Raw genomic sequence first — 24,199 nt, 5'->3', positions numbered from 1 at the left:
TCTCACCCGGCCTGCACAGACCCTGTGAGGAAGCACTTCAGCCCAGATGCAAGCGCAGAGGCCCTGATGACAGAGGCCGCACGACTCACAATCTCTTCTCGGATGGAGTAGTCCGCCGTCTCCAGGTAGCTCAGCATCTCGGCCACGATCTGCTGGGCGTTGCTGCGGTCGCACATGGCGTAGAGGAGGTCCACGGCCCGCTGCCGCACGCTCACATCCCGCTCCGTCTGGGGGTGAACACAGGGGCAGCAGCATGAGGGGCGCTGGGCTGGGGCAGGGGGCTCCCTCTGTCCCAGCGCCCCCTCGGAGCTCGCTCCCCTCACCATCCAAGTCCAGTGTCCTGCGGAGCCCTAGCCTCACGCGCAAACCACTGCCCCCGGCTCCTGGTCTGACAGGCCGGCTCATGCTCTGTCCCCGGGGGGCGGGGGTGGGGGGGTCAAAGGCCACCCACTATGTGGTCACAGACTGGCCCCTTCTGCGTCACCTGGGAGCCCGTCATCGTGCCGACTCCCGGCTGCACCCCTGACCCTGAGAAATGAGGGCGCAGCTGCTCCACGGCACCAGACAGGAGAGGCACTGCCAAGAGCCTGCCACAGCCCAGCAAGGGCGTCCTGATCCAGGCAGTGACTGGAAGAGACGCCACAACCACCCAGGAGGAATTCAAAACACCAGAAAGCAAATTCCAAACCTTTGTAAGGCCTCGCGTTCAAAACTCACACCAAAAGTGTCTATCAAGTACACGTAAACCCAAAGGCACAGGATCAGACCTGCTCTCAGGTCTAGCCCAGGACCAGGGCAGTGGTTTGTAACTTCCCTGCCTGCCTTCAGTTTTCCAACATGCACGACCAGCTGTGTCTGACCCTGAGGAACAAACCCTCATAAAAGCAGAATATCCTGCTCTGAATTCCCTGGGAAAGCAAATATTCTTTTACAAAGAGTGAGTTTTCTTGCAGACAGGGACAAAGTATCTTATCCTTCCACCAAAAAGAACAGCTTCACTGATCTCAACTTTTTTTTTTTTTTTTTGGCTTTGAACCGATCTCAACTTTTATTGCAGGTCTGCTCACATGCCAGACCCAGTGGGAGCGGCCCCGTGTGGTCACAGTCTCTCGGGGGCAGAGCGCAGAACCACCCAGGGACCCACGCATCCGAGCAGACTGCCCCGGGCCGAGCGTGCGGGACGCTGGAGCCCACCAGTAGCCCCCCCAGCCTGAGAGACACCGGGGACCGAGTGTGCTTGCCTTCAGGGCGTTGATGACCGTCTCGATGTGCGTCTTGACCGCCTCGTGGGAGAACTCGGAGCTGGCCAGCGTGCACATGCTCTCCAGGGCCAGGTAGCGCAGGTTGGTCTCCCGGTGCTGCAGGAACTGGCCCAGCTGGTTACAGGCCCGGACCAGCAGGTTCGGCTCGCTGCACAGATGGGAGTGGCAGGTGGGCAGGGGTCCCCAGCTCAGCCGGGGCTGTGTCGCCTTCACAGCCACCATGGCCTCCCAGGACAAGAGGCCTGACGCTCACTTTGGTCAGTACCACATGAGGACCCCCAGAGCATTCCTGAGTGCATCCACGGGACCCCGCCTCCAGGGGGCAGAGGGCGGCCAAGAACCTGAGCCTCCACACCAAACTGGCCAGGGGACCCTAGTTTTCGTCATGCCTTGACCAGAGGGTGACACGCTCAGCCAGAGAGCCCGCCTGGCCGACAGCGGGACGAAAGCCCCGACTGGAGAAGGTAAGCGCAGGTGGAGGTGGTACACAGAGGTCACTGGTGTTCAAGCACCAGCTCCATACGCCCTGGGGGGAGGGGTCTTTGCTCGCTTTTCACTCTGTCCTCGTGACGTCTGCGCCCTTCAGACACAGCCAAGACTGGAAAACCCCCCGGCGGGGGAGCTTGTGAACAGTGCCCAGTCCTGTGGAAGCATGGCACTTGGGGGGGGCGCCTGCTGGGACCTAGAAGCACCCCCACTGAACCCCGCGCGGCCTCCACACGCCTTCCCGCCACAACCTCGACCCACGCAGCCCGCGGGACACACGCTCACGCCGTGTTCCTGGGTGGCCCTGGGAGCAGCTGGCCGGGTGGGACGCCCGTAAGGGGAGCCCTGGCGGGAGGCGGGACCACGGCAGCCAGCTGAGTGTGGAGGGGCTGAGGCAGAGCGCGTGCAGGCCCACCTGTCATGGTGGATGACCAGGCTGATGGCCTCAAAGAGCACAGCGTTCTTGGCGTTGGAGTGCTGCACCTTCTTGGACTTGGGCGGCTCCTGGGCTTTGTTGAGAATCGCCTCCAGGCACTCGGTCAGGCGGCCTCGCACTGCAGGGTCTTCTGGGCAAAACAGACAGCCGTTGGCGGCTCCCCGCGGCCCGCCCTGCCCGAGCCCCGGTAACCCTCGCCTCACACCTGAGGACAGAGGTGAGGATCCCGACTCAAACCCTGAGGCTGCTTAAGTAAGAGGATTTGCCAGGGTAACTACGTGTACATTTTAACCCAAGTAACAGACACAAGTTTTTGCTGAAATCTATATTAGATAAGTTGAGGAAAATAAAACCTCTGTGACATGGACAAAACACCTAAGATGAAAGTCTGGCAGGGGGCGGGGGGTGAAAGGTTTCCCCACTGCCTGCTGTTACCAAAAGAAGCAGAGAAAACACATGAAGAGCAGCAAAAACAGAAGAAAAGTTTAAAATTCTAGTCGAACCAGACCAAGAAAGACTAAGAAAGTAATAAAAATATCAGAACTCCAGAAACAACCGTCACACGGCATCTAAAGCGCCTGTTCCACCACCACTCAAGGGGGGGCGGGCCCCCAGGCACCTGGGCGGGGTGGGGGGCAGGGTCCCCAAAGCCGCCGGGGCGGGGGCAGGGCTGAAAGGAGGAGGCAACAGGGAGATTCACCCCCAGGGGCTCGGAGTCGCCCCAGCCTGGGAGTAAGAAGGCAGCGGCCAGCCCCACCGGGAGAACTACGGCCCTTGCGGGGGGTGGGGAGGCCGCCAGCAGGAGGGCTGAGGCCTCAGGGGCCCGCGGCTGCCCAGCTCGGCGGCAGGGCGAGCAGTCACACTTTAGTATAAGAAACACTCAGGACACAAAGTGACCTGAACTTAACAGACACACCCTGTACAAAAACAAATGAAGACTAAAGTCTGAAGGTTACAACAAGAAAGCCATCTTTGTAGAAAGCGATCTGGAAGTATGGAACAGGAATTCTCAAGAGCGTTCTCGAACCAGTGATTCTTGTTACTTACCATATTTTGGAATAAAACAAACATAACCATATCCTTGACATCGCTTTAAGGTAACACAAACTGTTAACAATTTTGGATGTGAAGTTTCAACTGGTTTCAAGAATTATTTTAAAAGACTGTTTCAAAAACCCACAGGGATCTGACCCTACATGTACATAATACCCAGAAGCAGAGCTCATCCCAGTCGTAACGAAGTGAGCGTCCTCGACTGGCTGTTCCAGGAAAGCCAAGAGCTGTGAGAGCATCAAGGAGACCCAGAGAACTGGAGCCGGCGCCAGGAGAGCGCTTTGGAAGGCGGAGGGTGACTTGTTAACAAGAGCGCGTGTGCATGCATGCTCAGTTGCTCCACACGAGACCTAACACTCAAGGGCGGCAGAAGCCCTCCCGCAGGCTCCGCTCGGCTGTTACCTGGGGGCGGGTAGCACTGCAGGAGCCGCAGGAGCTTGACGGACAGCCAGGGCGCTGGGACAAAGTAGTAGGTATAATCCTGAAGGTCCGTGGAGGCCGACGTCACGATCTGCGAGAGAGCACAGGGACATGAGACGCAGGGCCGGCGTCCCCAAGAGAGGGCCCCACGCCGTGTGCTGAGAACAGACACGCTTGTCCAGGTCTGAGGGACAGGAGCACAGCCCCCCAGGCCCCAGAAGAGCCACTGCACCACGACACCCCTGCCCTGAGGGACATGGACCTGTGGGTACCCAGCCCTCGACCTCAGGATCCAGGTCTGGACCCCAGCCTGGGCAGGGAGCCCCATCTTTCCGGCCTGGCCCCACGGCCCACCGCCCTCAGGGAAAGCCTGAGAGCACACGGCCTCCTCTCTCACCCCACCACCCGTGCCACAGGGTCTGGGCAGACAACACACCACACCCCCTCGCACGCGGGGACGGCACACACCCACAAACCTGCAGCCCGCACCTCCCCACACCCCACAGCAGGGGCTCAGAGCAGCTCCCCTCACAAAGCTCAGCTGTGACAAAACCAGGCTCAGAGTTAAACTTAGAGCATTAAATGCACATATTTGAAACAAATACAAAAACAAAAGTATTGAATTAATCTCAAGGGTTTGGAAGAGACTAGCAAATTAGCCCAAAGACAGTAGAGAAAAGAAAACAATAAAGATCTAAGCAGAAAGTAATAAGGTACAAAAATCAAAACAGGACCAACAAAGTCAAATGAAATCCTTACATACTTGATGAGATAAATCAAGCAAAACAAAAGGGCAAATATCCAAGGACAAAAGGAAGAACGGAGACCACAGCGCAGCCACAGAGTGACTTTCTACCAATGCACCCTTACATACTTGATGAGATAAATCAAGCAAAACAAAAGGGCAAATATCCAAGGACAAAAGGAAGAAGGGAGACCACAGCGCAGCCACAGAGTGACTTTCTACCAATGCACCCTAACACTTATGTAAGCTAGCAAACGATTAAGAAAATGCCACTTAACAAAACTGATAAAAGAAAATCTGAAGCCTCATTACTTACTAAATAAACTGAATCCATAATTAGTGGTCGCCCCACAAAAAAACCCTAAGTTCACATGGCTTCACCAGTTAATTAATAATAAAATTGTTAGCTAAGATATAAAAAGGAATTTCCTTAATGTGGCAAAGGACATGGACATGGACAAAACCTGCCAATGTCGTACTTAACAGTGAAACATCAAAGGCTTTCCCTTCAATGTAGAAAAATACACCAATCACCTTTCACACTCAACACCTCAGGGGAGGTCCGAATTGGAGCAATAAAGCAGAAAGTACAAACAAATATGCACTGGGAAAGGAAAAAAACTCGCTGTCCACAGAACACGTGATGGAATACAAAGAAGACCCAAAGCAATACACATATTAACTGCCAGGTCTGATAGGTGAGTTTGGCAAAGTTGCCAACATCAAGAGCCAGCACAGACTTTTCTGATAACGTTTTTAAGGCATCACTGAGAAATAAAGTACATAAAGACAAGTTAAGCAAAAAATAAAAGAACCTCTACTTGAAAAGTTATGAAACGTATTTGACAGAAATTAAAGACTAAGTAAATGGAGAGATACACCATGGCCATAGACTCAAAACCTTAACACTGCAAAGATTTGAATTCTGCTAAAACTGACCTGCAGATAAAGGCAGCCCCAGTAGGATGCTGGGGGTGGGGCGACACTAGTGCCCCACTGGACATCAAATTAACCCAAAGTCACACCGCCAGCACCAAGACACACAGAGAAAGCACGGGGGCAGCTCACTTTATATGCCTTATTTTAAAAACAGGGCCTGTGCGGAGGGAGGCGCCTCTGCAGGGATGCTAGGACGACGGCGTGACTCAAGAAGAAGCCTCAGCACACAGTGACGCCAGCTCAGCTGGACTGTCGACCTACAATGAGCCCTCAGAAGAGGGGCAGACCAGACGTGTGGGGACACGAAGGCGTTAACCCCGCAGGAAAGCATCAGGAAGCCTGACTACATTAAAACGTGGGGTTTCTGATCACAGAAGACTTCACCAGAGAGTGAGGTGGCAAGGTGCAGAGCAGGATGAGATTCTTAAACACAGAGTGGGCTGAACCACAGGAAGTTGCTGGCATTTTTGTAGATCAATAATGGTTAAATGTTGGAAATTTTGTTTGGTTTAACCCAATCGAACCAACAAAGTGTTCATATCTAAAAAATACCAAGACGTTTCTGTGGCAGTCCACACTCCACTGCAGGGGGAGTGGGTTCAACCCTGGTCAGGGAACTAAGACCCCATGTGCCAAGAGTCATGTCTGACTCTTGGGACCCGATGGACTGTAGCCCTCCAGGCTCCACTGTCCATGGGGTTTCCCAGGCAAGAATACTGGAGTGGGTTGCCATTTCCTTCTCCATGCTGAGAGGTATTGCCAAAAAAATAAAGAGTTTTTACGACAACAAAAAAGATGACATCATGGAAAAATGGGTGAAAACTTGAACAGACTCTTCACAAAAGGTATTCAAAATGCCAAGAAAGGGATTTCCCTGGTGGTCCAGTAGTTAAGATGCCATGATCCCAAAGCAGGGGATACAGGTTCAATCTCTGGTCAGGGAACTAAGATCCCACATACTGCATGGTGTGGCCAAAATAAATAAAATAAAGGGACGTTATCTTGAGAAAAAGTTTTTTTAAAAGCCAGTAAACACGCCAAGCTGCCGCAGATCATGGGTGATCAAGAAAATGTAGACCAGGTGAGAAAACAACAGGACAAAGTGCCCAGAAGGGTCAAGGCCAAGAGGCCGCAGGCAGGGAGGGGGCTGAGGACCCGGCGCCACCAAAGGGGCCACAGGCTCCTCACAGTAGCCTTCAGAGGGGACAGCCAAGCGCTGGGCAGGACAAGGCACAAACAGGTGAATGTGCTGCCCGGCAACACGAGTCAGCCGCCAGCAGGAGAAACAGCTCCATGACTTCACGACACTGGTGGTCAAAGCGAGCCAGTCCCAGAGCAGCATGTGCCACGTGCCCGCGTTAGCAGGAGGGACAGCACAGGCGAGCGGCGGCTGCGGGGGTGGGGTTCTGCCCTGCACGCTTCCTGCGCCAACAGGACCTTTCTGACAAGGGGTCAAAGAAGAGCCCACCAGCCACTAACCGAGACACACGTCCACCCCCGAAATCACACACTGCCCGAAGGCCTTGCCTACTGAAAAGGACACACGTTAGTTCAATAAAACGACAAAGAGCAAAGCCCAGCCTGAGCCCCACTCCCCTCGGCAGACTTACTCTGCTTAACCTGGAGACGGCCAGAGACACAGAGGTCTTGAACTCTTCCGGGTTCTTCTGTGCCAAGGTGGTGATGAGGCTGGTGGCGGCAGTTACCACACCCTGAGAGGACACACACACGGTCAGACGCCTGCCAGAGGACCTGCAGACGGCCTCTCGTCTTAACTTCATCTTCTAAACAACTCAGAGCAACAACTGGGCCCCCGGGCCCCTCCCTCAGTCCCCGTGTCCCCGTCCGTCCCCTCCCCCCGTCCCCGTGTCCCCCCCGGGCCCCTCCCCCTGTGTCCCCACCGGTCCCCGCCCGTCCCCTCCCCCCGTTCCCGTGTCCCCGTCCGGGGCCCCCCCCCCCCGGTCCCTGTGTCCCCGTCCGTCCCCTCACCCCGGTCCCCGTGTCCCCCCCGGGCCCCTCCCCCAGGTCCCCGTCCGTCCCCCCCTCCCCCCAGTCCCCGTGTCCCCGCCCGGGGCCCCTCCCCTCCCCTCAGTCCTCGATGTTTGGAGGAAGCGAGGTGCACACGTGGGTTCTTGTCTGGCTTGCCCTTCTCTCTGAAAACTTGCAGACCGCACGCTTCAGCCCAGAGCCCTGCCCCGGTGAGGCGGCACGGGGCAGCAGCCCCAGGCCCCAGCGTCCGCCCGCCCACCACCTCGCTGCCCCTGACTCAGGTCATTCCGTGTGGACCGCAGAGGGATGGACACGTTACGTTCAGACTCACATGAATCTTTACAACCCAAATCTGAGATCATGGAAAACAGCAAAGCCCATACTTCCCCATTTTGGAACGTGGTCCAAGCCATGTTCTGCCCCCTGACCAGGGAGCTCCACCGGGCCTGGATGAGCCCCGACCCCCCAGCGAGGTCACGGAAGCTGGTCAGCTCCCGAGTGCGGTTCCCACTTTCCCTGCACGCTTGCAGGGGTCTGTGCAGGAACAGGGTGTGAGGAGAGGGCTGGGGGCCCCCACGCCCAGGCTGCCTCCTCTCCCTCCTTCTGGGCGATGCCTGGGCCACGCCGGACTCAGGAGGGGCCTGGCCGGACGCGGAGCTTTCTGCCTGTCACAGCCCCCTGCCTCCCCTGCTGCCCTCAGAAGGGCTCGCTTCCTTCTTCTGGGTGGACAAGTGATCCTCTTCCTGGGGATTGCCGACCTTGAGACCAAAGAAGCCAACCGCAGGCCTTTGGAGGCAACGCTAGGAGGCGTGTTACACAGCAGACAGGTGCCAGTTCACCCTGGGCTGCGACGCGCCCCACCTCGCCCACTGCTGCTGGGCTCCTGCGGCCTCAAACCACGCAGGCGCCAAAATGCACACCAGCCACAGAGCCACACACGTGAAAACACAGCAAGCAAACAGACAGCTGGGCACAGAGACGGCCAAGGAGCGGGGCACCCTGGCTGAGACACCCCCGCCCCAGGGAGAGGTCGCCCTGTGCAGACTTGATTCCCCAGTGAGTGGGATGCGGAGGGACGCTCGCGGGCCCTGCCCACGGCAGGCGAGCCCGCACGGCCACCAGCCCCCGCCCCGCGAGTCCACCTGTGCTGACCGTTCGGTCCTCACCTAACCTTTCAGGCAGATTTCTCTTCTAGGAAAACATGGAGTAGCCAGCTAACATGCTAACACCTCTCTGCTCAACGGGAAACTCCGTGGGGAATCTTGACTCTCTCATTTGTAGGACAGGATTCCGGCAAGACAAAGCCACCTGTCAGGCATCAGCTCCTACCTGACCCCACCCCCCAGTGTCAGCGTGGACAAGGGCCTGTGACTCACGGCCAAGCCAGACACCTCCGCACTCCACATCTCGCTGCCCTGGCTGACGATGCGGAGCAGGCTTGGGCCTGGCTCGTGTCCAGCCATGTGGATTAGGCGGGTTGCGTGCCAGAGCCCCCAAGGCCACAGGACAGCCCCACAGCAGCCCTAAACGGGGTGCAGACAGACACATCTTTGCAGGCCCTCTGTGGGCGTAGCATTTCTACAACATGCTGGGCTGTATTGTTCATCTCTGCACCTAACAAGCAGGAGACCCCCCAACGCCTGGACCGGGTGAGCCAGAGATCCTGTCTCATCCGCCCTGACCCCAGGGGAGGGGCTCCCAGCCCCAACCTGCAGGCTCTCCCGGCTCGACGGCCGGGCCAGAGACGTCCCCCTCAGCATCCTGGAAGTCACGCAAGGCTGCTCGTGTGACCCTGGCCTGAAAGAGCGGCTCCGCAGGAGAGGGTGGACGTGACCCAGAGGTACCTACCAAGTGCTGGTCATTGAGCAGGTGCACCACGCGAGATGTCCAGTCGCCCATGGGGACGAGGTCCGGGGACGTCCTGTACAAGCGCAGCAGACACAGGGCGGCGCTCTGCTTCACGCTGTCCATGGTGTCTCTGAAAGACAGGCAGCCGTGAGGCCAGCACGGCCTAGAGCCCACGGACCACACCCCGGGGCGCCCAGGGGACAGGGGGCTGGAGGGACACACAGGAAAAGTTGCCTCAGGCTCGCCACCCCATCAAGCTTGGCCCCGCCTCAGCCCGTGGGGACTGTGAGGAGGCGGAGGGAGGCTCTGGCCCCGGGGACAGAGGCCTGGATGTCCTGATGACTAAGCCTGCAATCCCGACCGCACCGCTGCCCCACGGCTGTGACTGAGATGGGAGGCTAAGAGGCCCACAGACCCTTCAGGACTCACACACTTGACTTACGCACGCGGGAGGTGACTGTGCCCTCAGCAGGCCACCAGACACATACCCGGCGACGAGGATTTTGGGAATCTCCCCCGCAAACGCCTCGGCCATCTCCCGGCTGCCCACGTTGGCGATGCAGTGCAGGGCCAGGCCCATGAAGGTGGGGTTGCGGCTGGCCAGGTCGTTCTTGATGGCGTTGTTGATCAGGCGGATGAGCTCACTGTTGGAGTTCACCAGCACGGAGATGAAGAGATAGCCCTGGGTTCCAGAGAGGAGAGAGACTGCCGCTGGACACACTCGGCCAGCCCCCAGCCCCACCCCAGCCTGCTCTGAGCACTGCTGCAATCAGGCCACCGAGGACCCACCTGCCTCCTCCTGAGAACAGGAGTCGTGTCCCCAGACCCCCCCTTGGACAGCTCTGCAGGACAAACCTGAGAGGCAGCATCCCCATGGGCACCAGACACCTTGGCGCCCCACCCCCATCCCAGTCACTCGTCCACAGGGACCTGAACAGGATGGAAGGGCCCCCCTCGGCTGTAACGGGAACACTACGGACCACCTTTCCCTCTCTCAGCTCTGCCTCAGGGCCCCAGTGTCCCCTCACCACCGGGCCAAACTCCAGCCTCGCGCCGTTCCCACTGTCCACGCCCTCCCCACACAGGGACAGCAACCTCTCAGCCCCGTCGGTCTCAGGAGGAGCTCGCCTCCCGCGCTGGGTTCTGGCCGCCCTGCCCTCCCGCACACAGGCCTCGACCTCGACGGGTGTCCTGTCTGTCCCCACCGCCCCCATGCACCGCTTGTCCTCAGCCTCAGCTCAGGTCCTCCTCCCCTCAAAGCCCTGCCTACTAGCCGCCCACTGCTCAGCCTCCAGAGGGTTCCGCCCGCCTCGGTTCCCGGCGTTGGCCACAGCTCCGCTCTCTGTGGGGGGCTGTCTGACGGCCTCGCTCCTGGAGAAGAGCTGGGTCCACACCTGCTGAGGGTCACTGTGTCCCCAGGGCCCCTGGCACACTGCTGGGTCTATGGAAGGCACTCGGAATTTCCTAGTGGGAGTGTGAGTGTGTGTGTGTGAGTGTGTGTGTGTGAGTGTGAGTGTGTGTGCACCTCCACGCGTGCTCAGTTGCTCAGGCATGTCCGATTCAGCAACCCCACAGACAGCAGACTGGCAGGCTCCTCTGTCGATGGGATTTCCCAGGCAAGAATACTAGAACTGGTTACCATTTCCTTCCAGAGGATCTTCCCAACCCAGGGATGGAACCCACGTCTCCTGCCTTGGTAGGCAGAAGATTTACCACTAGCACCCATTCTTTCCCACTAGCACTTGGGAAGCCATTTCTTGGTGAGTAAACACCAGTACTTAACAAAATTCCTGGGGCATCAAGGGTGTTTTTTCACTTTCTGTAACTTAAGTTTTTAGAACAAATAAGAGGAAAATATTCCTCTGTAACACCTGAGAAAACACACAAATAATGTTACTCCAAGTGGATCCGGGGCTAAAGGCACAAAGCCTGGGGGCCCTCAGGGCCTAGGCACCTGCACGCACCTCGGAAGACCCTGGAGCCGGGGGCGAGGCGCGGACACCTGCCCTCTGCTCTTACACCACGTGGACGTGGCGCTGGATCAGAAACGGGCGGTGCTGGGAGGGGCCGCACGTCCGCGGGCGCTGAGGGAAGGGACATGTCTCCCTGCCCTCCCGGCAGCCCCCACCTGAACCCAGGGGAAATCCCCAGACAGACGGGGGTGCAGAGAAAGAGCAAGGGCCAGGGGGCCCCGGGGAGAAGCAGCGCCCCGCCCCGGCCCCCGCGCACTCACGATCTGCTTCTCGGTGTATCTGTTGGAGCTGAGCAGGTTCACAGCCTCCATGTGCCCGAAGTCGATGTCGTGGCCCAGCAGGAAGATGAAGAGCAGCTTGCACACGTACTTCTTCTTGCTGTAGCCGTCCAGGGCTTTGTCACCTGCAGGAAGGGGCAGCGCAGGAATAGGGCGCCCGGCCCACCTCCAGGAGGCCGCCCAGCCGGCCAGGCCGCCACACTGCGTGGCTCGCGCCCAGCGCTGCTGAAGCTGGTCGGCACGTGAGAGCCGAGCGTCTGGGTCCCTCACAGAACCGAAGGCAGCCTCCTGGCCGGGCAGCAGGATCGCGGCCCGCCAGCACAGCCCTGCCAGCACCACCCTGACCTCACCAGCAGCTTAACCTTTCAGATATGTTTATTCATTTAGGCAGGAGAACACACTCTAAATAATCTCTCATTTCACCCAGTTTTAGGACAAATCACCCACCCGAAAAGTCACACAAAACCACCAGAAGGGCTTGTTTCCCCACCCTGATTGCAGCGTGACTCGGCCTCTTCCGGGAGACCATGGCAAGGTAGGTTCACGACAGGTCACTATCAGCACAGAAAGTGTCGTTTTAAAAAGGACCCCCAGACACTGCCGTTTTAAAAGCAGAGGTTCTCATTTCACCCGAGAAGTGCGCAGCATCCCATGCAGCCTGCAGAGGTGACAGCAGGAACCATGGCCACCTCGAGGGAGGCCCTGCAGTGACCCTGACCGCAGGGTCGAGGGCCAAGCAGCACATGGGAGCCGGGAAGGTGACAGCAGCCACAGCCCTCCCTGGGAGGGCGAGTCACCCGTGTCCCGGGACAAGCCCCGGCCGACCTCAAAGGGCGCTGAGCAGAAAGACCGCCAAGATTCCTGAGGTGACAGTGGGTCACAAGTCAGCCAGCCAGCTGGACACCTTCCCCTGGGAGCTCTGAGACCCCCATCCTTCCCAGCAGCAAACGGGCATTCTACTTAATGATCAAACAACGTGAAGTCAGAGCAGGCCCGGCTCCCTGCTCCTCCCACTGTGACCTGCACCAGAGGAGCGGCTCGTTGCTTCCTGATGGGACCCCCGCCCCGTCCCCGCAGGAGAGCATCTGAGGTGAGGGCATGAGGCCCAGAGCAACCCCGCCTTACCCCCCCACCTGGCCACTCCTCAAGGACGAGCCCGCTCTCCATCACCTCTGGAAGCCCCTCTGATGACCAGGCCAGAAGTGCTGCCCCCCCACCCCTAGAGAGCGGCCCCGGCCCCAGGAAGAGCGCCAGGCCACGTGCGGGACGCAGAGACTCGCAGACGCACTACATGCCGAGCGTGCAGGACGGGCAGTCACGGCGCCACAACAGTCAGCAGTCTTGGCCCTGGTGCTGCTGCGGCACAGGGCAACAGCCAGTGTCTCCAGGGAAAGGCGTCTGAGCCCAGGTGACCACATCCTTCTGCAGGACTTCCACCTGGGATCCTTTTTCACCCTTCTCTCACAGACACACATTCAACCCTGGCCCTAACCCTCAGTGAGCACCTGCCTACGTTCACAGAGGGGACAGTAACACGCCGAGTGTGGACAAAGAGGGAGCCCCGTGGTCCCCCTGAGCCCAGTCAGCGTGGCCCTGGGCCGCGAGCTGCTGCAGGGCTGCAGCACCAGCACTTCCTCCCAAGACCCCAGAGACCCAGCTGCACTCAACTGTTACAGCCACAGTCAGGACACTACACCCCACCGGGAAAACCAAGGCTTAACTGTTAGCTGTACCACGTGCTGGCAGGAACGTGGAGGAGCCGGGAACTCACACTCGGCTGAGGGGGCACAGAACGGGGCAGCCACCCTGGAAAATGCGGGACAGGCTCTTAAAAGGTCAAACATCCACCCATCACGCCAGCCAGCGGCCCCACCCTCAGGCACCATCCTGAAAGGAAAGACACCACGTGTCTACACCAGCCCTGCACACAGGACTCACCGCAGCTCTACACCAAGCCCACTGGGAGCCAGCCCCGCACGCAGCCCACGGAGGTGCGGGCGGACCGTGAAGGCAGACACGATGTCAGTGAGCAGACACGGGGGCCTCCGCCTCTACAGTGACAGAGGGCAGGTCCGGGCTGCCAGGCGGGGAGGGCCGAGCTGCCACAGACACGAGGGGACGGTCACGGGGGATGCTCTCCACCTTGGCTGTGGGGGTGGCTGCATGAACACACGCATTTGCTAAAACCCAGAGGGCACACTCGACTGCCTTTTAAGTTCTATCTCAGAAAGCCAATTTAAAGAAAATCACTGTGTCAGAATCTCCCAGGAAAAAAAAAAAAGAGAAAGACGAAAACACGCGGGCAAAGGGATGGCAAGCGTCGAAGCCGCGCAGGCCGCCCGGCGGGAGGACGAATGAGTGAGCCCCGCGATGCATGCACTCACGCTCCCTCGAGGAAAAGAGGCGTTTTTTCCGAGTCCTCCTACGCCTGTGAAACCGCACATTCCTCAGAAACCCCTTTGCCTTCCTACCCCAGCACCTGGGCCAGGTGAGCACCCCGCAGTGAACGAGCGTGTGAACACACATCCCCTGAAGCCCAGCACCAAGGAGACACGCCCGCCCCCAGACAGGACAGCACGGCAGCCGTCTCCAGAGGCCCCAGGACCGAGGGCAGGCCCGCCAGCGTCCACCAGCAGCCAGAGCCCCGCTCTTGAGTCCCCGGGCCAGCTGGGCAGCCAGGGTGGGGGAGCCGCCCGCCCCACGATGGGTGCAGGGCTGCCTGGGGGAGACCAGCAGACGCCTCTGCTTAGACAGGGAAGCCGCACACGAGGCTGTGGCCACCGGCCCCGTTGTGGACCAGGTTTCACACGGACACTGCCCCGGCGCCAGGCCCCGTCCACGCCTCCTGCTCCAACTGTCTGTCACCAAGGACCCCACGCCCCCTGCACGTCGAACGCTCCCAGCGGCCCGTGCACCCGCCCACACGCCCACCATGGTCTTCCTCCAACGGCGTCAGGGACTGTTTGCTTCTGGCCTGAAGTAGGTCATTTAGACTCTCCATTAGCACAAGCTTCCTGGTGGGAAACTCTCCGTTTTTGTCCGGAAAGGCCTTTTTTAGCTTCGTTCTCATGGAGCCGGCAGCTGGATGCAGACTGCTGGGGGCTGCCCCTTCCAGCGCGCTGACAGCAGCCTCCGCCCCGTTGCCCCACGTCCCTGAGATGAGCCGGCCCGCACAGCTCCTGTGAGGACGGCCCATCTCCTTCTCTGCCTCTGGAGACCAAACATTTCCTGTCTCGGGCTCAGCATTTTCACATCGGCATCTCTAGATGTAGGTTTCATTATTTATTGTAACCGTGGCCACTGCATCTGAGGTTCGGTGAGCTTCACGAATCTTCACACGTCCTCTGTGACACCAGCTCTCTCTCCTCCCAGGAGGCCAGCCAACCCTTCAGACTTCGTCCCCCACCCCCGCCTCTCACCCACTCTTCCGTCACACTCAGGACAGGCTGCCTCCTTACCCCTCTTCCAGGACACTGTCTCTCTTCAATAAGCCTGTCGTTACATCCACGTGAGCTCTTTATTTTAGTTACTCCACGTGTTGCTCCTAGAATTTCCATTTGGTCTTATTTAAAAATCTGCTATGTGACCTTTTTTATACTGTCTAAGGTCCCCACTGAAATTTTCAAGTTTGTCTTTTACTGCTTTAAACACAGTGGCCCAGCTCTCTGTTACCCTGAGTCTAGTCTCAGAGGCCTCTGTGACTCCGCTTCTGTCACCCCACTGGCTCCTGCCGAGCCATCGGGCCCCTCTGTGACGGTGCTGGGACGACAGCCTTGAAACGTCAGCTGCAGATGGTAGGTGACGCCTACCGCATGGCTCCACCTGTGACGGTCACCTCTTCCTCCAGAGGACTGGGACAGGGCGGCTGGCTCCCAGGTCACTCCTGCCCTAAGGGCACTGCCTCTCAGGGCTCAGCTTGAAGTGGGAAGAGGCCTCTTACTGGTGAGCTCTGGGCTGACTTCCTCCTAGACCCCAGCTGCTCAACCTCGGCTCGGGGCCTCCTCAGGCCAGGCGGTTCTGGTGGCCTCCCTGGCCTCCACCCAGTAGGTAGCAGTAGCTTGCCAAACCCAGCTGGGCCAGCCTCTGTCCCTGGGGACAAAAATCATCCTGACTGATAACCACCCTCCAAGACTTTGAAGAATGGGGAAGACCAGCGATCTCTTCAAGAATATTAGAGACACCAAGGGAACATTTCACGCAAGGATGGGCTCAATAAAGGACAGAAATGGCAAGGACTGAACAGAAGCAGAAGAGATTAAGAAGAGGAGGCAAGAATACACAGAACTAGACGAAAAGGTCTTACTGACCCAGATAACCATGATGGTGCGGTCACTCACCTACAACCAGACAGCCCAGAGTGTGAAGTCAAGTGCGCCTTATTAGGAACAAAGCTAGCGGAGGTCATGGAATTCCAACGGAACTATTTCAAATCCTAAAAGATGATGCTGTTAAAGTGCTGTTCTCAATATGTCAGCAAGTTTGGAAAGCTCAGTAGTGGCCACAAGACTGGAAAAAGTCAGTTTTTTCAGTCAGTCAAAGAAAAGCAGTGCCGAAGAATATTCACACCACCACACAACTGTGCCCATTTTGCTAGTAAGGTTATGTTCAAAATCCTTCAAGCTAGGCTTCAGCAGTACGTGAACTGAGAACTTCCAGATGAACAAGCTAGACTTAGAAAAGGCAGAGGAACCAGAGATCAAATTGCCAACATCCACTGGATCATAGAAAAAGCAAGGGAATTCCAGAAAAACAGCTACTTCTGCTTCAACAACTACACTAACGCCTTTGACTGTGTGGATCACAACAAACTGTGGAAAATTCTTAAAAAGATTGGAATACCAGACTACCTTACCTATCTCCAGAGAAACCTGTATACAGGACAAGACGCAACAGTTAGAACCAGACATGGAACAATGGAATGGTTCAAAATTGGGAAAGGAGTACAACAAGGCTGTATATTGTCACCCTGCTTATTTAACTTATATGCAGAGTACATCATATGAAATGCTGGGATGGGTGAAGCACAAGCTAGAATTAAGATTTCTGGAAGATATCAACAACCTCAGACACGTAGATGATACTACTCTAATGGCAGAAAGTGAAGAGGAACTAGAGTCTCTTGATGAGGGTGAAAGAGGAGAGTGAAAGAGTTGACTTGACACTCAACATAAAAAAAAAACTAAGATCATGGCATATGGTCCCATCACTCCATGGCAAACAGATGTGGGAAAAAATAAAAACAGTGACAGACTTTATTTTCTTAGACTCCAAAATCACTGCAGATGGCAACTGCAGCCATGAAATTAAAAGACACTTGTTTGGAAGGAAAGCTATGACAAACCTAGACAGTATGTTAAAAAGCAGAGACATCACTTTGCCAACAAAGGTCCATCTAGTCAAAGCTATGGTTTTTCCAGTGGTCATTTATGAATGTGAGAGTTGGACTATAAAGAAGGCTGAGAGCAGAAGAACTGACGTTTTCAAACTGTGGTGCTGGAGAAGACTCTTAAGAGTCCCTTGGACTGCAAGGAAATCAAACCAGTCAATCCTAAAGGAAATCAGTCCTGAATATTCATTGGAAGGACTGATGCTGATGCTGAAGCTCCAATACTTTGGCCATCTGATGCAAAGAACTGACTCATTGGAAAAGACCCTGATGCTGGCAAAGATTGAAGGCAAGAGAAGGGGACGACAGAGGATGAGATGGTTGGATGGCATCACTGACCCAATGGACATGAGTTTGAGCAGGCTCCGGGAGACGGTGAAGGACGGGGAGGCCTGGCGTGCTGCGGTCCATGGGTAGGGTGCGAACGTGCGGCCACCGTGGAGACAGCTGGGCAACTTCTCACGAACGTGCACACTCTCTCACCACGTGCTCAGCAGTCACACTCCTTGAAAACACAGCTACACTAAGCCTACACTGGTGTTTACAGCAGCTTTACTCATAACTGCCCAAGCCTGGAAACAACCGAGACGCCCTTCAACAGGTGGATGGATAAATGAACTGCCGTATACGGAACAGTGGAATATTAGTCATGTAAAAAGAAACGAGCTGCCAGGCCACAATGAGACACGAAGGAACCTTAGATGCATATAACTAGGTGAGAGAAGCGAACGAGAAAAGGCCACATACTGTGTGGTTCTCAGGCTGTGACATTCTAGAAAAGGTGAAACCATGGCCGAGTACAAAGATCAGGGCTGCGGGGCTGAGGAGGCCCACAGGGAGGGCATCCCGACAGGGGACCGCTCCATACGTCTGTGGGGACAGTGGCAGCTTGAGGGATCTCTGCTCCTCCCTCTCAACCTTGCTGGGAACCTAAAACTGCTGTACAAGAACACCGGGAGACTGCAATTGACGTATACACTCTGAGGCTTCCAGGTGGCGCTAGTGGTAAAGAATCCAGCTGCCAATGCAGGAGGGTTGGATCCCTGGGTTGGGAAGATCCCCTGGAGGAGAGCGTGGCAGCCCACTCCAGTATTCATGCCTGGAGAATCCCATGGACAGAGGAGCCTGGCGGGCTACAGTTCACAAGGTCACAAAAAGTCGAACACTTCTGAAGCGAGTTAGCACTCACGTATACAACAGGTGACTAACGAAAACCTACCGCAGAGCACGGGGACGCGCCTCAGTGACCTGTGGGGACACGAAGGAAATCCAACCATAAGGGGGGGTGTGTATACGCAGAGCTGATTCACTCTGCCGTATTGCAGAAACTGACATGGACTTCCCTGACGGCACAGAGGCTAAGAATCTGCCTGCCAGCACAGGGGAGGTGGGTTCAATCCCCGGTCCAGGAAGAGTCCGCGTGCTGCAGAGCAACGAAGCCCCCGCGCCACCACCACTGCGGCCAGCACACCCTGGAGCCTGTGCCCCACGAGAGCAGGCCCCGGCCTGCTGCAACTGTGAAGAGAAAACGCCTGCCAAGGCAACGAAGACCCTGTAGCCGCCAAAAATAACTAAATTAAAAAGAAAAAAAAACTGACAACACTGTAAAGCACTTCAGTTCAGTTGCTCAGTCGTGTCCGACTCTTTGTGACCCCATGAATCACAGCACGCCAGGCCTCCCTGTCCATCACCAACTCCCAGAGTTCACCCAAACTCATGTCCATCGAGTCGGTGATGCTGTCCAGCCATCTGATCCTCGTTTACACTCCAATAAAAACTTAAAAATAAATTAAACTTCTCTACAAAAAAAGTCAATGAAAGTTCTAGACATCCCCCCATACAAACACAAGAAACGTTTATATAAGCAAACCACTCCACACAAAATTCCAAGACTTTCTCAGGCCTCCCAGAGAATCCTTGGACTGGTCAACAGTAAGACATAACACCTTCCGGAGGGCTGGAGGGGACGTGCCCGTTGGGAGCAGTCCTGGCCCCACGAGGGCCTGCCTCCCGAGGGCTGGAGGGGACGTGCCCGTTGGGAGCAGTCTGGCCCCACAAAGGCCTGCGTCCCGAGGGCTGGAGGGGACGCGCCCACTGGGAGCAGTCTGGTCCCACGAGGGCCTGCGTCCCGAGGGCTGGAGGGGACGCGCCCATTGGGAACAGTCTGGCCCCACGAGCACCTGTGTCCCGAGGGCTGGAGGGGACGTGCCCGGTGGGAGCAGTCTGGCCCCAAGAGGGCCTGCGTCCTGACCACATCGGATTCCCCTCCCCCGCGGCAGCCCCGCCATCCGCTGTCCCTCCCATTCTGTGGGCTCGTCCTGTCCTCTCCTCTATGCGCTTTTTCTAGGCTATTTCAGCCACTCTTCTGAGAAACGTCTGCTCAGAGATTTGAACCAGGTCTCAAATTTGTAAAACTTAACTGACAATTTAAAGTCTACGGGAATCATAAATATGTCCCGAGAATGAAAATCTACACCTGACGATTCTCCTAAATGAGGCCACTCAGGGAGCGCCTGCCCCTCAGGCTGGGCGGTGGAGAGGCGGAGACTGAGCTGCGGAGGCTGCCTGGTCTCTGTGCAGACACAGCCGAAGGTGCCTCCGGCAGGAAGAGCTCAGGTAAGCCTGGGGGCCTCCAGCCGTCAGGGAGCTGGCTGGAGCTCCCGCACCCTGTGGGACGGATGGGGCGGGGGCACCGCTCCAGGCCAGTGTTCTCCAGGCTCCAGGAAAAGGCTGGACCAGGGAGGAGCCCCGCTATGTAGGATCAACTCTACACAAACCATCAAAACACTCCAGAATAACCACTGCTTTACTTTAATCATCAACAGAGCCAGAATAGCATCTGTACTGAGGCCTGAACTCTGATTTGAAATGAAAAAAATAAAGATGAAATTAAGAGATTAAGTCCCTTTTGCAAAATTTACAAAAGAATCCTGTGTGTGTGGACAAAGGTCAGACACTCACCTTTAAACTTGGATCTGATGTTCGCCAGCTCCTTGTTTATCCTCTTTATTTCTGCTTCTTTACTTTTGCCTAAAAAGAGAAAACACAGAGGCATCTGACTTTAACTGATTCCTAAACAAATACCTGTTCCCTGACAACAGTGACACATCAGATGTAGGCAGAACCAGGCTCACAGGAGCCCAAGGAAAGACCCCACCTGCCTCCACCTGAGGCCAGGCAGGAGGCGCCGAGGCCGGAGCTGGGCTCTGACAGGCGGGCGCGGCCCTCGTCAGGACCAGCAGGTCCGTGGATGCTCCTAGCGTGCGGGAGCCCCCGGCAGCGCACGGCAGCTCTGCTTGCCTTCTCGCCCAGTCCCGGACCTGGGAGCTCTCACAGCGCTGCTGAGCACGCTCCACAATAAACCGCTCTCAGCTAAGCAACTGCTCCTAAAGCTGACGTTTACTTTGAGATCATTTTTTAAAGTGTCAAGTTTTAACTACTGTAGGCTTCTAATTTTCTTTCTTTATGAAATTCACCAACCCACAAAATCTGACAGGTGCACTTCTATAGTAAGCAGTGACGTCTGGGAACCGTCTACTACATAAAGAAGGAAGGAAGGCGTATCAACCGCACGACAGTCACCCCCCTACCCTGCTCTGTGCCCCTCGTGCTCCTCCCCACGGTCGGCCTGCGCGCTCCTCTCAGTCCACTGACAGCTGTGCACACAGGCCGAGGAGCAGACGCCGTTCCCCAGGGCCATACAGCTTAACAACACTGCACAGAGGAAGCTGCTCATCACACAGGCAGGCTGAGTCGTGCGCTCCCTCTGTGTAAGGTCCCACTGCTTCTTCAAAGCAGGAATGCAGCGGCTACCAAAGGCGTCTGGGGGCACGTAAGTAAGTCCCTACCCCAGAGGGAGGAGAGGTTTCCATAGCAACTGCCCCGGGACCACTGACACACTGGGCGCTCACAGACGCCCTGAAGACATGTCGCCCACCGCCCAGCTTCCACCGCTGCCCCTTGTGGGACTTACCCCACCTCACAGAGAGGCAACCCCCTGCCAGCGCACTCCCAGCACCAGCTATCTTTCACCACTACCTTGCTAACAAACAGGGCTGCACATCTCCGAAATAAAAGATTCCTCCTTCGGGCCCCTTCTGCTCTAGCAAGGCCACGGCCGGGCGGAGAGGCAGCTCACCCAGCAAGCACTGCTCAAGGTGCCCAGACGCAGGTTAAAACAACGCTTCTTCCCTCAGGGCAACGATGCTCCAAGTGGGGGCTGGGGGGAGTGGGGGCTGGGGGTCTTTAACACAAGCCCAGCAGTCAGCTCTGGGGAGCGAGGGGCGGGCCGAGGGGACCAGACTCTCCTTCCCAGCCCCGAGTGCCGGATTCTTCCTCTGGAAGAGGTGCCCCAGGACCCGAGGCCACCCTACAAAGCTGCAGGCGGGGCGGTGGGTCAAGCACACACTTTAAGTTTTCCCGAAAAAGCACTGTCTGCAGCAGTAGGCTTTACTGAGCTGGCCACGAAACACGGTCGTGGGCGCCTTCCGCCCACAGGACCTGCAGGTGGCGCCACTCTGCCTGGCCTGAGCAGGGCGGGAGGGCCGGCAGGTGCGCGCACTCTGCGCCCGAGTGCGCAGCAGCCGATGCTGGCGGGTGTCGTGCGCATGTGCTGCTCTCGAGGCTGCAGGAACTTTGTGCTGCTCCCCGGTACGCCACGCCCACGGGAAGCAGGCCTGCGTGGCAGGGACTCAGTTGAGCAGAAATCACAAAGGATTGGAAGGGAGTGCAGAGGGCACCATGCTGAACGGACGGAGGGGACCGACAGCTACTGCCCATGGCTGGGCAGGCACAACACAGAACTGAAGGCAAGCGGCTTGGAGTTCAGGGGGGAAGCACAGGAGCAAGAGAAGCCATGGGGACGCTGTCCTGCCGCTCATGAGAACTAACACACCGCAAAAATCTTACAGTAGTAAGTATGAAATTAACAATAAAATTTGATCGAAACAAAGAAGTTTAGTCTATGTGTAAAATGACTTCACTGAGGAAGCCAAAAGCCCAAAACTGACCACAGAAAAGCCTGCTTCTGAAAGCAGAGAACAGGCTGTGCTGAGGGTGCACGCAGGGCAGGACCGCTTCTCCGGCCAGGCCAGGCCGGGCCTCTCCTGCCTCACGCGGGAGCTCCACGCAGCGCGCGGCGAGGACCACACCACAGGACCGCCTGCACGCACTCGGGGCAGCCTGCCCTCGGGGGCCACTGCCGACATCATCAGGACTATTCTGTGTTCGCTCTTCATGTTACCCCTAGTGCACAGGAAGGGTGGGCCTCAGAGCAGAAATCCTTCACACAGTGGACGGGAACCAAAGATTTCAGGCAACGCTGAGAGCTGCTGTGCCACAGAAGATCAAACCAGCTTGGTCCAGACAAACGTCAACAGTAGGTCTTATTTTAACAACAGAGTGAGACATAACTCACGTGTCCCACAGTTCACGCATCTGAAGCACAAAGCTCAACGACTTTGAGTACATTCAGAGGCGTGCATCCATCACCACTGTCTAATTTTGGAAAATGTTCATTTCCCCAAAAACAAACACCACACCTTCCAGCAGTCACTCCCCACCCCTCCCTCCTCAGCCAGACTCTACTCTTCATCGCCACGGCTTCACCTCCTCTAGACGCTTCACACACAAACCAGCTGTACATGTTCTTCTGTAGCTAGTTTCCTTCAGCACTTACAAAAGATGCCACGACTGTTTCAAGGTAGCAGGGGTCAGCACCTCATCCCTTCTCACGGCTGAATAATACTGCTTTACACCGATACACCACATTTGGTTATCTGTTCATCACTTGATGAATTTGGGGCTTGTTACCACTTTTTGGTTACTATGAATATGTTGCTATGAACATTCATGAACAAGTTTTCGTGTGAACACACATTTCCAGAGCTGCTGGGTCACGTGACAATCCCACGTTAAACTCCTGGAGGAATGGACAGGACATTTTCCCAAAAGGCGGCGGCATTTGTGCCGCTGTTGTTCAGTCACTCAGTCCTTTCCGACTCTGTGGGACTTCACGGCCTGTAGCCCACCAGCTCCTCTGTCCGTGGGATTTCCCAGGCAAGACTACTGGACTGGGTTGCCATTTTCTTCTCCAAGGGATCTTCCCGACCCAGGAATCAAACCCATCTGCTGCATTGGCAGGTGGATTCTTTACCACTAGCCACCAGGAAAGCCCATCTTACTCACCACTATAGAACAGCCAGGGTTTCAATTTCTCCACAATTTTGCCAACACTTGTTACTGTCCATCATTTTTATTCTAGCCATCCTAGTGCGTGAGAAGTGGTTGCCACTGTGTTTTTGATTTGCAGTCGCCTAATGACTTATGTTATCAACTAGACATCTGTGGATCCACTTTACCCATCTTTAATTAGGCTGTCTGTCTTTCTTTTGGGGGCCACACTACGCAGCTTGTGGGATCTTACTTCCCCGGAGGCCAGAGATTGAAGGCAGGCACTCTGCAGTGCCAGTGCGGAGTGATAACCGCTGAGCGGCCAGGACATCCCCGGCACACTGCGGTCTTGTCTCCACGGAGTGATAACCGCTGAGCTGCAGGGACGAACCCGGTGCGCTGCGGTCTTGTCTCCACAGGGTGATAACCGCTGAGCGGCCAGGGCGTCCCCGGCGCGCTGCGGTCTTGTCTCCACGCAGTGATAACCGCTGAGCGGCCAGGATGTCCCTGGTGCGCTGCGGTCTTGTCTCCATTTATCTCAGACTGGTTTTCAACCTCCCTTGTGTCCTCATCTGTGACTCACTAGTTATTTAGGAGGGTGTTTCATTTCCACAGATTTGTGAATTTCCCAGATTTCCTCCTGTTCCGTTCAGTCGCTCAGTTACGTCCCACTCTTTGCAATCCCATGGACTGGCAGCATGCCAGGCTTCCCTGTCCATCACCAACTCCCAGAGCTTGCTCAGACTCATGTCTACCGAGTCAGTGATACCATCCAACCATCTCATCCTCTCCTCCTGCCTTCAATCTTTCCCAGCATCAGGGTCTTTTCAAATGAGTCAGTTCTTTGCATCAGGTGGCCAAAGTATTGGAGTTTCAGCTTCAGCATCAGCCCTTCCAACGAATACTCAGGACTGATTTCCTTTAGGATGGACTGGTTGGATCTCCTTGCAGTCCAAGAGATGCTCAAGAATCTTCTCCAACACCACAGTTCAAAAGCATCAATTCTTCGGCACTCAGCTTTCTTCACCGTCCAACTCTCACATCCATACATGACCACTGGAAAAGCCATAGCTTTGACTAGATGGACCTTTGTCAGCAAAGTAATCTCTCTGCTTTTTAATGTGCTGTCTAGGTTGGTCAGAGCTTTTCTTCCGAGAAGCAAGCCTCTTTTAATTTCGTGGCTGCCGTCACCATCTGCAGTGAGTTTGGAGCC

The 24,199-nt window shown here is 56.3% G+C and overlaps 1 protein-coding gene and 1 long non-coding RNA gene across 17 annotated transcripts in view; one reads left to right on the top strand and one right to left on the bottom strand.

The window, feature by feature from the left end:
• AP2A2 (adaptor related protein complex 2 subunit alpha 2) overlaps positions 1-24,199 on the bottom strand; it is a 55,812-nt gene that overhangs the window by 15,286 nt on the left and 16,327 nt on the right. For 8 of the 15 annotated variants that reach the window (XR_014067366.1, XR_014067365.1, XR_014067361.1 and 5 more), the window contains exons 2-10: positions 19,777-19,845; positions 11,412-11,554; positions 9,667-9,860; positions 9,179-9,308; positions 6,952-7,053; positions 3,640-3,748; positions 2,164-2,311; positions 1,242-1,410; positions 90-227 (exon numbers count right to left, since the gene is read on the bottom strand). Coding sequence is in view for 4 of the 15 variants with exons in the window: in XM_081536264.1 (XP_081392390.1) it covers positions 90-227; positions 1,242-1,410; positions 2,164-2,311; positions 3,640-3,748; positions 6,952-7,053; positions 9,179-9,308; positions 9,667-9,860; positions 11,412-11,554; positions 19,777-19,845 (1,202 nt within the window). In the remaining 11 variants the exon portion in view is untranslated. Of the gene's footprint in view, positions 1-89; positions 228-1,241; positions 1,411-2,163; positions 2,315-3,639; positions 3,749-6,951; positions 7,054-9,178; positions 9,309-9,666; positions 9,861-11,411; positions 11,555-19,776; positions 19,846-24,199 lie in introns of all 15 variants that reach the window. The other 7 variants (XR_014067364.1, XR_014067363.1, XR_014067359.1 and 4 more) reach the window with 1 other exon arrangement.
• Positions 563-6,135, top strand: LOC145524269 (uncharacterized). Of its 2 annotated transcripts, none has more exons than XR_014067369.1 (4): positions 563-937; positions 1,058-1,343; positions 1,478-1,726; positions 5,496-6,135. It is a non-coding gene; the product is annotated as an uncharacterized LOC145524269 (long non-coding RNA). The 2 variants fall into 2 exon arrangements; XR_014067368.1 differs by lacking the exon at positions 5,496-6,135 and adding an exon at positions 1,849-2,736 and having other exon boundaries at positions 563-692.

The sequence above is a fragment of the Giraffa tippelskirchi genome, chromosome 10 (assembly GCF_054371585.1).
Source record: "Giraffa tippelskirchi isolate mGirTip1 chromosome 10, T2T-mGirTip1v1.2.pri, whole genome shotgun sequence".
NCBI lineage: Eukaryota > Metazoa > Chordata > Mammalia > Artiodactyla > Giraffidae > Giraffa > Giraffa tippelskirchi.
Note: the sequence above shows the minus strand (reverse complement) of the source record. Positions and strands in the feature narration are given on the sequence as shown.